A 12603-nucleotide genomic window follows, 5' to 3' on the forward strand; every position below is an offset into this window, starting at 1 on the left:
GTTGAAATGCAATATTGATTGCATATTATAAAAAGGATTGTATGGGGAAAGAAAAAGGAACATTTTGGACCTGTTGGCCCCAATTATAATCTTACTTAATACAATGCAGATTTACATTAAATGTGATTCCATGATTGGATTATTCAACAAATGTTTCCAATGTGTACCAGGAATACACTAACAACCACTTTAACTTGATCAGTTGGAACTACAATATAGCTCAGATATGCTAGCTATAAATCTACACTTATTTTCATATATGTAGGGACTGGTCCTCTGAAGGATAAAAACTAATATCTGGGTATTGTGCTTTTTTGAAATGTTTCAAAATTCATTTTGAAGGATGTGGGTGTGTCACTCACTGACCAACATTTATTACTCTAGCTGACCTTGAGAAAATGGTGGTGAGCTAAAAAAAAAAATACACAACAGAAAAAAAAGGGTCAATATTTTGTGACGGATTCTCCACAGAATCACCTCAACCAAATTCCACGTGCGAACGGGCCAGGACCATTTTGTCCTGCTCCCTTTGATATCTACCATGTTTGAATCTGTCCTGATGACTGCAAGACAAAATTCTTCAAAAGCATGTTCTGTACGACCCAAGCAACTGTGCAGACTGACACTTTTTGTAATGCTGAACCTTCATTTTGAGTCAATGAGTTGCAATGTTAAAACAATATCTGGTCTGTGGAGACAAGTTTCTGTGCAGTACATCTGTACAACTCTACACAATTTGACCTCCCCAAATCCTGTTCAGAACTTAATGCAGTTTCTAATCATTGTTATTTTGCATGCTCAATTTCAAATAACACGTTACACTTTCTTTCAAAATAAAAAAGGTATGGAAGGGTTAATGAAAAACTGAACATTTTTCAGGTATCAAGGCAACCACTGTTAATTGAGGAGGTCGGAAAGTCAAAATCTTTTTGACTGACCACAGTCGCATTCTAAAGCTCTAGCTCAGTGCCAGTTCTGTCCCATCTTGTTCACATCTCTCCCAGCCAGAAGCAACACCGACAAAGTAAGGCCAGCCAGAACGTGAGGTCAGTTGCTGGAATGTTTTAGTTTAATAAAAGCAATAAAGTGATCTTCCAGAGGCAAGCTTTAGTGAGTTTGACGGAATCATTTCAGAGGTTGTCAGAAACTGTTTGAAGTCCAGGCGATGGATGCCAGGAGACCCTAGCAATTTGAACATGGTTCAAAGGGGAAGGAGAATCAGTGGTATGTGCCCAGCGGCATATTCCAGGCTGGAATCTTTGCACAACCCTTGCAAGTACTCCAAGTCGAGTCTTTACACACAGTGCGCTCTATCATCGACAGCCTCAAAACAATCAAGCTCTTGAGGTGGGGCCCATTTATTTGGTAAAACTGAGGACACGGTGCATTTCTGTGGCAACTTATGTGTCCCAGTCCTTTAGGTAAGGTGTCCTTGTCCTCTTAGGTGGATGCAATAAAAGACCAGGCAGTGTTCTCTCCCAGTGTCCTGGTCAACATCCCCCATTATCAACAAGTAAGGGATATAATCCAGTAATTAGCACATTACTGTTTGAGGCCATTTTCCACATACAAATTAATTGCCATATTTTCTGCACTGCAACCCCTTGATAGGAATTAGCAGCTAAAAATGTGCGGCTGGTGTGCAAGAGGGAAGTGCTTTCTTCCTGAATCACTGAGTCGATTAAGGGAAAAGTGGGGCTTGTACAATTCCAAGGGGTTGCATCAGAATTCAACGTCCGTACAGCAGGAGGGTAGGGTTGTTGCTAGTGCTGTCGATGAAACTGTGAACTAATTTGGCAGAGGGAATGTGATGCGGAGTGAAGGTACATTAGAGGGTGATGCTCAGACAAACACTGAAGATCCAAGTCAGTCTAGAAGGCAATGCAAATATCACATTAAGATACGAGGAAACATGGCAAGGTTGGATGGTAGTTATTCTAATTCAAGCAAGGCAGCTGAATCAAGGATGTTGATTACTCCCTGAGGATGTGAAACCGTTGCTACCCAGGGGACTCTAATGTGGGAGGGGCAAGGCTAACAGCTCACTATTCCAGGATATGGACTCAAGCAAGACAGATTGGGGATATGGGACTCTGTTGAAATTCTGTACAAGTAATCAACAAATGCAATAAAGGGGAGACGAATGCTCCTCATATGAGGCCATATGGGAGGAACTGAGAAGTGAAAAGAGGCAATCATACAGTTAGAAGTATATCTGGGATAGGGCTAGGGTTACCAAAACAAAGGCAGATATGTCGACAACCTCAAAAGTAATTTGGTGATAATAACAGGAGATTTCAACTTCCCCAATATTAACTGGGATAGACAAACGGGAAAAGGTTTGGTGGGAGAGGAATTCTTAACATATCTAGGAGAGCTCTCAAGGAGAAGGTGCTACAAGAGAGGCAATGATGTTGGACTTCATTTTGGAGAACAAAGCCAGGAGCAGTGGCTGAGTCGGTGGAAGAGCTCTCAGTGACAGTGGCCATAACTCGGTAAGATTTAGCATAGACATGGAAAAAGGGTAAGGATAGACCAGAAATAATGGCTTGGATTGGAGGGAAGGCTGGTTTTAACACGATAAGACAGGATCAGACTACAGTGCACTGGGAACAGCTGCTCATCAGAAAACCAAATCAGAATAGCTGGGAGTGAAAGTGGAAGGAGAAAGTGCTAGGCAACAGATTCCTCTGGAAAAAGGTTAAGATTGGGATCGGCAAGTCCAGAGAACCTTGGATGTCAACAGATGTACAGGATTGTTTCAGGAAGGCAAAAAATGAAAGCTTTTGGCAAATACAGGGGGCTCAAAGGCTTATGAAGTATAAAAAGGGCAGGGGTTTACTGGAAAACTAAATTAAGTCAGTAAAGGTGGTACATGAAAGCAAATACTGGTGGGTTAAATGAATAAAAATCCAAAAGCTTATAAGAAGATAACATAGATAGAACATAGAAACGTACAGCATAGAACAGGCACTTTGGCCCATGATATTATGCTGAGATTTAATCCAAATGTAACATATAGTAACTTAACTGACGCACCCCTCAACTCACTGCTATCCATGTGCATGTCCAGCAGTCGCTTAAATGTCCCCAATGACTCTGCTTCCACCACCACAGCTGGCAATGCATTCCATGCATTCACAACTCTCTGCGTAAAGAACCTACCTCTGACGTCTCCTTTATACCTTCCTCCCAATATCTTCAAACTATGACTTCTCGTACCAGTCAATCCTGTCCTGGGGAAAAGTCTCTGGCTATTGACTCTATCTATGCCACTCATTATTGTGTATACCTCGATCAGGTCTCCTCTCTTCCTCCTTCTCTCCAGAGAGAAAAGTCCGAGGTTATTCAACCTTTCTTCACAAGGCAAGCCTTCCAGTTCAGGCAGCACACTGGTAAACCTTCTTTGCATCCTCTCCAAAGCCTCTGTATCTTTCCTATAGCAACCAGAACTGGACACAATATTCCAAGTGTGGTCTCACCAGGGACTTGTAGAGCTGCAGCAAAACCTCGCGGCTCTTAAACTCGATCCCCCTGTTAATGAAAGCCAAACCACCATATGCTTTCCGATAAACCCTATCCACTTGGGTAGCAACTTTGAGGGATCTATGTACTTGCATACCCACATCCCTCTGTTCCTCCACACTGCCAAGAATCCTGTCTTTAATCCTATATTCAGCATTCGAATTTGACCTTCCAAAATGCATCACTTTGCATTTATTCAGGTTGAACTCCATCTGCTATTTCTCAGCCCAGCTCTGCATCCTGTCTATGTCACGCTGCAGCCTGCAGTAGCCTTCCATACTATCGACGACACCTCCAACCTTTGTGTCATCTGCAAATTTACTAACCCACCCCTCAACCTCCTCATCCAATCATTTATAAAAACTACAAAGAGCAAAGGTCCAAGAACAGAGCCCTGCAGAACCCCACTCAACTCTGCCCTCCAGGCAGAATACTTTCCATCTACAACCACTCTCTGCCTTCTGTCAGCCAGCCAATTCTGAATCCAGATAGCCAAATCTCCCTGTATCTCATACTTCCTGACTTTATGAATGAGCCTACCATGGGGAACCCTATCAAATGCCTTGCTGAAGTCCATATACACCACATCCACTGTTCCACTGTCATCGATCTGCCTTGACACCTCCTCAAAGAACTCAATAACATTTGTGAGACATGATCTGCCCCTCACAAAGCCATGCTGACTGCCCTTAATCACACTATGCGTTGCCAAATAGTTATAAATCCTGGTCCTCAGAATTCTTTCCAAAACTTTGCTGACCACAGACATGAGACTGACTGGTCTGTAACTGCCACGGATTTCCCAATTACCCTTCTTGAAAAGTGGAATATTTGCCTCCTTCTAATCCTCCGGCATGACTCCCGTGGAGAGTGAGGAGGATATCCTCACCAGTGGCTTAGCAACCTCCTTTCTCGCTTCCCGGAGCAGCCGAGGATAAATCTGGTCTGGCCCTGGGGACTTAGCAATCTTAATGTTTTCCAAAATTTCTAGCACATCAACTTCATCAATCTTGATCTGGTCAGGACTGTATTGCAGCTCCTCTAAGTTTTCAGTTACAAGTTCCCTTGCCTTGGTGAAAACTGAAGCAAAAAAATTCATTTAGGGCTTCCCCTATCTGCTTAGACTCCACACACAAGTTCCCTATGCTATCCCTGATTGGGCTTACCTTCTCCCTGATCATTCTCTTATTCCTCACGGATAAGTAAAATGCCTTTGGGTTCTCCGTAATCGTTTCTTGCCAAGCCTTGTTCGTGCCCCCTCCTGGCTATCCTCAGTCTAAATCCTTTCTAGCAAGCCTGTAATCCTCTAACCATGGAAAGAATAAGTGCAATTAATGATCTGGAGACAGAAAATACTGAGGTTTTAAAAGTGCACCTTGCATCAACATTCACCATAGAGGAGGATGATGTAGGTAAAGAGGTGGGGTGTGCATTTTGAACAACATTAGGATAGAGCGCGCGAGGGAGAGAGAGCGCGCGCGCGAGGGAGAGAGAGCGCGCGCGCGAGGGAGAGAGAGCGCGCGCGCGAGGGAGAGAGAGCGCGCGCGCGAGGGAGAGAGAGCGCGCGCGCGAGGGAGAGAGAAAGAGAAAGAGAAAAAGAGAATGAGAAAGAGAGAGAGGGCTTTAGCAGATTTAACAAGCTTGAAAGTGGGAAAATTTGCAGGCCCAGATGAGATGCATCCCAGGGTGAGATGAGGGAGGAGATTATAGGGCCTCTGACCTTAAGGTTCAAACTCTGACAAAGGATGGGTGTCAGAGGACTGGAAGACAGCCAATGTGGTATTATTGTTCAATACGGGTGGTTGGAGTAAAGCAGGTAAGTTCAGACCAGTAAATCTAACACCTGTGGTCAGAACATCGGAAAAGGAGTAGCCCATTCAGCCTTTTGAGGCTGTTCCACAATAACATGGCTGATCTATGGCCTAACTCCACATGCCTGCCTTTGGCCCATAGCCCTCATTAACTTTGCTTAACAAAAAGAAAAGTTACCCATCTCAGATGTAAAATTACCAACTGATCCAGCATCGAGTCCATTTGTGAAAGAGTTTCAAACTCCATCATCCTTTGTTGGGGTGCTTCCTCATCTCTCAAGTGGGACACATAATGGGGCTAGGGAAATACTGGAAAAAATTCTAAGGGACAAAATTAATTTCCACTTGGAGTGGTAAGGACCTATCACGTGGCTTTACAAGAGGGAGTTCACATCTGACAGATTTGATTGAGTTTCCCAAGGTGCGTAAATAAAGGTAGATCAGAGTGGTGCTGGAAAAGCACAGCAGGTCAGGCAGCATCCGAGGAGCAGGACCACTCTGATTCAAACTCTGGTTTTCAGCATCTGCAGTCCTCACTTTTGCCGTGTAACTGAAGGTAGTACAGTTGATGTAAGCGACATGGACTTCTGTAAAGCCTTGATGAGTGACTGATTAAAAATGGTAAGAGCCCATGGGATCCAAGGCAATTTGATCAATTGGATCCAAAATTGACTGAATGATACAGATTGATGTCAAAGGTTGCTTTTGTGACTGGAAGCACACGTCCGGTGACATACCATAGGGTTCAATGCTGGGCCGCTACTGCTTATTGTGTACAATAATGATGTAGACATGAATGTAGGAGATATAATCAACAAGTTTGCAAGTGACATGAGAATTGGAGAGTGCTCAATAGCGAGAAAGTATGCGTCAGACTGTAGGACAATATGGTTGGGTTGGTTAGATGAACTGAACAGTGGAAAAAAGAATTTAGTCCTAACAAGTGTAAGGTGATGCATTTTAGGAGGACCATCTATGGGAGTATACGCTGAATGTTAGGATCCTGGGAAGCATAGAGGTCAGAGGATCTCAGTGAGCATGTGCATAGATGCTCAAAAGGTAGCAGGACAGGTGGATAAGATGGTGACAAAGGCATAAGGGACATTTGCCTTTATTAGTCGAGGCACTGAATATTGATGGAGCTGTGAATAATGTTAGCAAAGCAACAGTTGCGGTCATCATACAGCAAGAAGGATGAGACTACAGCAGAGCAGAAAAGATGCAGAATAAATGTATTAAGAGGTCGCTAAAGTAATTAGATTTATCCAGCTAGTACAAGGGGAAAAAGCCTTTGGGAGCTAAAGAAATACATTGGAATTGTTCCAGAAAAATAGAGGGTTTATATAAGTGACAAGGTAAGGTGTAACCGTGGAGGGAAATTTTGTCATAATACAGCAATTTTAACACAAAGGATTTTTGTGTTATATAAAGTTCAAGTTACCTATATAATACTGCTTAGTCAGTCTGGTTTTCAGTTGTTAGGTATGGAGTCAGAGAGTTATACAGCATGGAAAACAGAACTCTCGGTCCAACTCGTACATGCTCATCAGTTATCCTAAATTAACATAGTTCCATCTGCCAGCATTTGGCCCACATCCCTCTAAACCCTTCCTATTCATATAAAACAGATGCCTTTTAAACGGTTGTAATTGTACCAGCCTTGAACACCTCCTCCAGCAGCTCATTCCATACACACACCACCTTGTGTGTCAAAAAAGTTGTCTCTTTGGTCCCTTTTAAATCTTGCCCCTCTCACCTTAAACCTATGCTCTCCAGTTTTGAACTCCCCTACCCTGGGAAAAAGATGTTGGCTGTTCACCCTATCCATGCTCCTCATGATTCTATAAAACCTTTATAAGGCCACCCCTCAGCCTCTGACACTCCTGGGAAAACAGCCCCAGTCTATTCAGCCTCTCCCTATAGCTCAAACCCTCTAACCCTGGCAACATCCTTGTAAACCTTTTCTGAATCCTTTTAAGTTTAAAAATATCCTTCCTGTAGCAAGGAGATGAGAAGTAAACAGTATTTTATAACTGACAAAACCACTGTTGTGTACAGCAAAAGCCTTAGAACTTGAAATCATGCTGTGCAATTGTCTTACGTGGCCACTTTCTTTAAGGATATCAATTGCCACAGGATTCAAAATTCCACAGGGCAATTGAGACCGACAACAATGCAGCACTCCCACTGTAACGCAAAACAATTTCTACACATTCTGCGATATCTACACTCCACTTCTACCAATGCAAATCAAAGTACATGTGTAAATGGAGCACATTTAAAGTATTACCATTTTTGGTGGCACCAGGATCAGGATAACGTAGCGCATCTCACAGCAATTCTCTCCCCAGTTCTGAGGCCTCTCTAATCGACAGATGCATACGTGCCGTCTCTGGAGCATTGCCACAGTGCACCTGCAGAGTGGGGGCAAGAAAACAATGTGACTATTCATAGAAAAGGTACTTTAACCTGGAAAATAAGCAACTTTTGTAATACTTTATGGCCAAAGAAATTGTATGCCTTATAGCTAGCATTCAAGTGTCACCCCCAATCTGAGAAAAAGCAGCATTCCTTACTGATCCACAATCCAAAAAAAACTGATGAGGTTGGAAGGGAAGAAATTATATAAGAAGCCTGAACCCCACAAATTCAATGACTGTAGTTACATTTTTCCCCACAGGTTCTATCACTATCACTAAGTTATGATGACTTTGTCTCAAACAGCCCAAGATCAAAGGCTAAATCAAACCGATTAATAGTCATTTGGTGGGGCAGAATGTGTATTAGAGAAAATTCCACATTTTCTCAAAGCTTTTCATTTTGCACTCATTTGTGAGAATATCAGTGTAAGGGGAAAACCAACATATATTCTTCTATGCTCAAATAAACTCAAATCTAGTAAATACTATCTATATAGGCGAAACATACAAAATGGGTGCGGGGGGAGGTTAGGTGTCATTCCATCAAAAGACATGTTTGTCATAAAACCCAATAAAGGACATATGCCAGAGTTGGGTTTAGCAGAGATCCCACTGCAGCTCTGTGCACACGCAGAGGTCTTAAATTAAACCCAAACCACTGGCTGTGGCAATTTGTCGCAACCCTTTATCCAAAATCCCAAAATTCAAAAGGTTTCTTCATGAAAATCTTTTCCTCATTAACAAGATTGTTTGGCGTGCAAACAGTTAACCTAATTCCACACCCCCTCAATGCATGTCACGCAGATGGGACTTGGGGAAGCATGGCCCAGCACTGGGGAGGTCTCAATTCTGTCTCCGGGCCCATTGTACTCAGTGAGACTGCTTTTCGGTAAGATTTTATTAAAAAAAAATTCCCCAAACTGTCACTTATCCTGAAATTTGAAAACTTCCAAATTCCGAAAACTAATTGGTCCCAAGTGTTTTGGATAAAGGATTGTGTACCTGAACTTGGTCAATTCATGTTATGCATAATCAGCCAATCATGGTAAGATGGATTGTAAATGGATAGGACATATTTTAGACAGCACAGCTTTGTAGACAGAAAGTAAATGGATACACACCGTGCCTGTTTCAACTCAACAAAATTGGTGACACGTTCACTTTTCAGGATAATGCCTTGACCAATCAGAATCAAAACTGCCTAGTTTAACATGTTCAGCAGGGCGAAAGTGGTTACTGCAGATGCTGGAGATCAGAGTAGTGCTGGACAGGTCAGGCAGCATCAGAGGAGCAGGAAAATTGATTTTTCAGGCAAAAGCCCTTCATCAGCCTTCATTCCTGATGAACAGTTTTTGCCCGAAACATCGATTTTCCTGCTCCTCTGATATTTCCTGACCTGATGTGCTTTTCCAGCACTACTCAAACAGAGTTGAGCAGTTAACTGTCAGCCATCACTGACTGAGTACATTCTTCATGGCAACACCAATATCAAAGACCACTTGCTAACCAAATAGTATTTTTGTCTTACATAGCGTTCGTGTCGATTTCCCCTGACACTGGTATTGTTGTAAATTGCCCTGATGAGCATAAGATGACAAACTTTGATAAATTCTTCAGCACATTCAAACACAAAGTGAAAACTTTAACTTGAGTCCCCAACATATTGCACTCATTTCAGAGCAGCTCTTGAGGGTGGGTGGGTGGGTGGGTGGGTGGAGGTGGTGGGGATGATGGTTGTCTTAGAGACCAGAGGAGATGATATTAAGATTTCATTATTTTGCATCTTCGGGGAAGGCAGATGAAATTTTAGAAAAAGTGATGGAGTCGGGCAAAATTACTAACTACGCCTCGTTGACACAATTCTGTTCCCTGAAATGGCAAGGCTTCAGATTTTATCTTGAAATCAAAAAGAGATAGGGTGTTGTAAGTCAGGTTTTAGTGAGGCAGGGGTGGGGAAGGTGATTTAGGAACCTGATTTACCTATAAAGCAGATTTGAATTACAGAAAAGAATATGCCAAACAGATGATGTTTTCACTGCTCAATGCCTACATTGGCAAATTGCTCCAGAAACCAAAGATATTTACTTTGTTAAGTATATCCAGATGTGGCACAACAGCAAGGGAAATTTGAATAGCCACCTCTTTAACATGGTCGGGGGCAGATTGAAAAAAAGTGCCTCAGGCTATAGATCACAGGGGAGCCAGTGTTGGATGTGAATTTCCAAGTAATAAGTCTTCATATCAGTAAGGATGAAAGGATTACCTCATGTTAAGGATGAAAGGGACACAGATTGTTGCCTTTGCTAATCTGATCAAGATCACATTGCAACACACTTCAGCCCAAGACAATCTACATTGAGAGAGCTCTCCCATTCCATGACATCACTAGATGTCAATAGCGCAACGGGGATAACTAGGAGGGGGCAGATTTTGCAGCCCAACCCCAGTAAGGATTACGTGAACAAAGCCTCAGTTTTGCTATGCATTTTGTTTGAGTGGAGTCCCACCACTCAATTCAAGCACACTCCAGCGATTGACGGCCACAATCAAAATGGAAGTTCCTGCAAATAAGTCGTGACAGAGTCCTGGTCTGAAGTGTTGAGGAAAATGGAGGTCAGGTTGGACATGGGGCAATTTGGGTTTGGGGTCATGTATTAGGCAAGAGATTCAATTTAGTTCTCCTCTCCAGAGTTAATGTGACCTTCAAGTGAAAATGACAAAATCAGGAAACATGAAATAGGTAAATGCCATCATAAATGTCATCCATTTTATATTAGCAGCTCAAAGTAACCATGTGAAAGCTGCAAACTTGCAAACAATGCAAGAGTAACCATGCCCAGCTCCTAGACAGCCTTCCCAACTAGTCTGGAACTCGTGGGTACTCCATTTTCATCAAGCATCAAAGATATTTCAGAATCGGAAATAAACATAATAGATGTTGCCATCTCAATGCCTTTGAAGAAGAGAGTAATTATTTTCAGAGAAGCTCTGGTGCGAGAGGTGAGCTGCATTTTTACACACCACAGTGGCAGAGATGGAGGAACTTGACCTAGTGCTAAAATGCCCCAGTAAGAGCTACAGGAAAGAAAAAGAACCAGCCTACATTCCCAGGTTTACAGGGGGAGGGATGCAGTTATTGGAATGAGATCAACAAGGGGTACCCCAGAACATGAGTTCCCTAACTGGGCCAAGTTAACAGCCCCAATCAAGGAGCCCTGACTGACAGACATATACAGGAGCGTCAGACATCCTGTTCACTCAGAGCTGGCTCAGTGTCAACGACTTTGCACGTGTAAATAAAGGGCGACTTGGTGATGGGATATTGACCTCTGTTGACTTATTTCATTACTAACTGAAATAACTGCAAAGATAAGTCAAAACAAAGAATCCAAGTTGAAAGGCCATGAGGGATGACATTCCAAAGATTGGTACCACAGAAATAAGGCGATAAGGCATAAAAGTATAGGAGCAGAAGTAAGCTATTCGGCCCATTGACTCTGCTCTGTCATTCAATGGCTGCTCTAATAACCTTCAATTTCACCTTCCAGCTTTTTCTCCAAAAACCGTCGATTCACTTGTTGATTAAAAATTTGCCAATCTCAGCTCGAATATATGAAAATCCCAGCCTCAAACAAGTACAGGCTCATTGGGCCAACACAAATTTAAAACTTGCATTCTTATAGCACTTTACATATCCTCAGGAAAAATGTTAATGTTCCACAATATTGCTCTTAGTGTGGTCACTGATAGTTTGTAGTTAACTAATGTGTTCACAAATTACTTTCTAGAATATTTTGTTGAGTAGATCATCTACTTAGAAAGTTCCACAAGGATAAATATTAGCATTTGGAGAATCATGGCTTCCTCTGAAAATAGCGCCGCAGGTTACTTTACGTTGCATCTGAAAATAAAACTACCGAGGGCAGTATTTCCTCAATATTTGTCAAAATGGCAGCCAGGGTGAGTGTGACTCAACATCACCACATGGTCTTTGAGGAGCTACAGGTTGTAGCAGTGGGATAAAGCTAGGTACCAGAGTTTCAGAAAGAGGTGAATAGATGACTGGGGTCACACACTGGCAGTGCCAATTAGGATGGCGCTTGCAAATACTTAAGTTGGTGCAGGCTGTTCAACTTTAGCTCTTCTCCCACCTAGTGATAAAGCCCCAACATGTTACACCGTACGTTCAAATACCATCACATCTTATCCAAAAGGATGGATAAGCAGTAAAAAGGACCAGATTAGATGCCAATCTTACCAGGCCAAAATTTTTTCAAGGTTTGTATTAGGCCCTTATGCATTCTCTCTTCCATTTCCATTTTATTTGGCTATGTACACATTGAACTTGATACTTCATTATCTTTGAATGCAACACAACATAATTTCTGACTTTCACACATATGAACATACAAATGCAGAACAGACGTAGACCCTCACACCTGCCCCACCATTCAATAAGATCATGACTGTATTTCAACGTGCACATTCCCAATGGTCCATCATAACCTTCAATTCCCCTGAAAAACAGAAATCCATTTCAGTCTTTAAATTATTCTATGACCTTGCCTCACTGCCTGCTGAGGTGGAGAGCTCCAAAGTTACACAAATATCCTGAAAAGATGATCCCGAATTTTAAAACACTGACTCCTAGTTCTGGATTCATCCACAAGAGGAAACATCTTTTCCATGTTCACCTTGTCAAGATCTTTCAGAATCTAATGAATGACCATCAAGTCACCCCTCACTCTAAAGCTCCATAAAAAGGACATAGCAGCACAATTAGACCATTCAGCCTATCGGGTATGGTCTACCATTTAAGGTCATGACTGATCTTCTAATCTTTAACT

The 12603-nt window shown here is 42.3% G+C and overlaps 1 protein-coding gene across 1 annotated transcript in view; it reads right to left on the reverse strand.

Moving 5' to 3' along the window:
- slc4a11 (solute carrier family 4 member 11) overlaps nucleotides 1-12603 on the reverse strand; it is a 104071-nt gene that overhangs the window by 83773 nt on the left and 7695 nt on the right. Inside the window, exon 4 of the mRNA XM_060833250.1 lies at nucleotides 7627-7750. Coding sequence (XP_060689233.1) covers nucleotides 7627-7750 — 124 coding nt within the window. The remainder of the gene's footprint in view (nucleotides 1-7626; nucleotides 7751-12603) is intronic.

This window comes from Hemiscyllium ocellatum, chromosome 1 (assembly GCF_020745735.1).
Source record: "Hemiscyllium ocellatum isolate sHemOce1 chromosome 1, sHemOce1.pat.X.cur, whole genome shotgun sequence".
Classification (NCBI taxonomy): Eukaryota; Metazoa; Chordata; class Chondrichthyes; order Orectolobiformes; family Hemiscylliidae; genus Hemiscyllium; species Hemiscyllium ocellatum.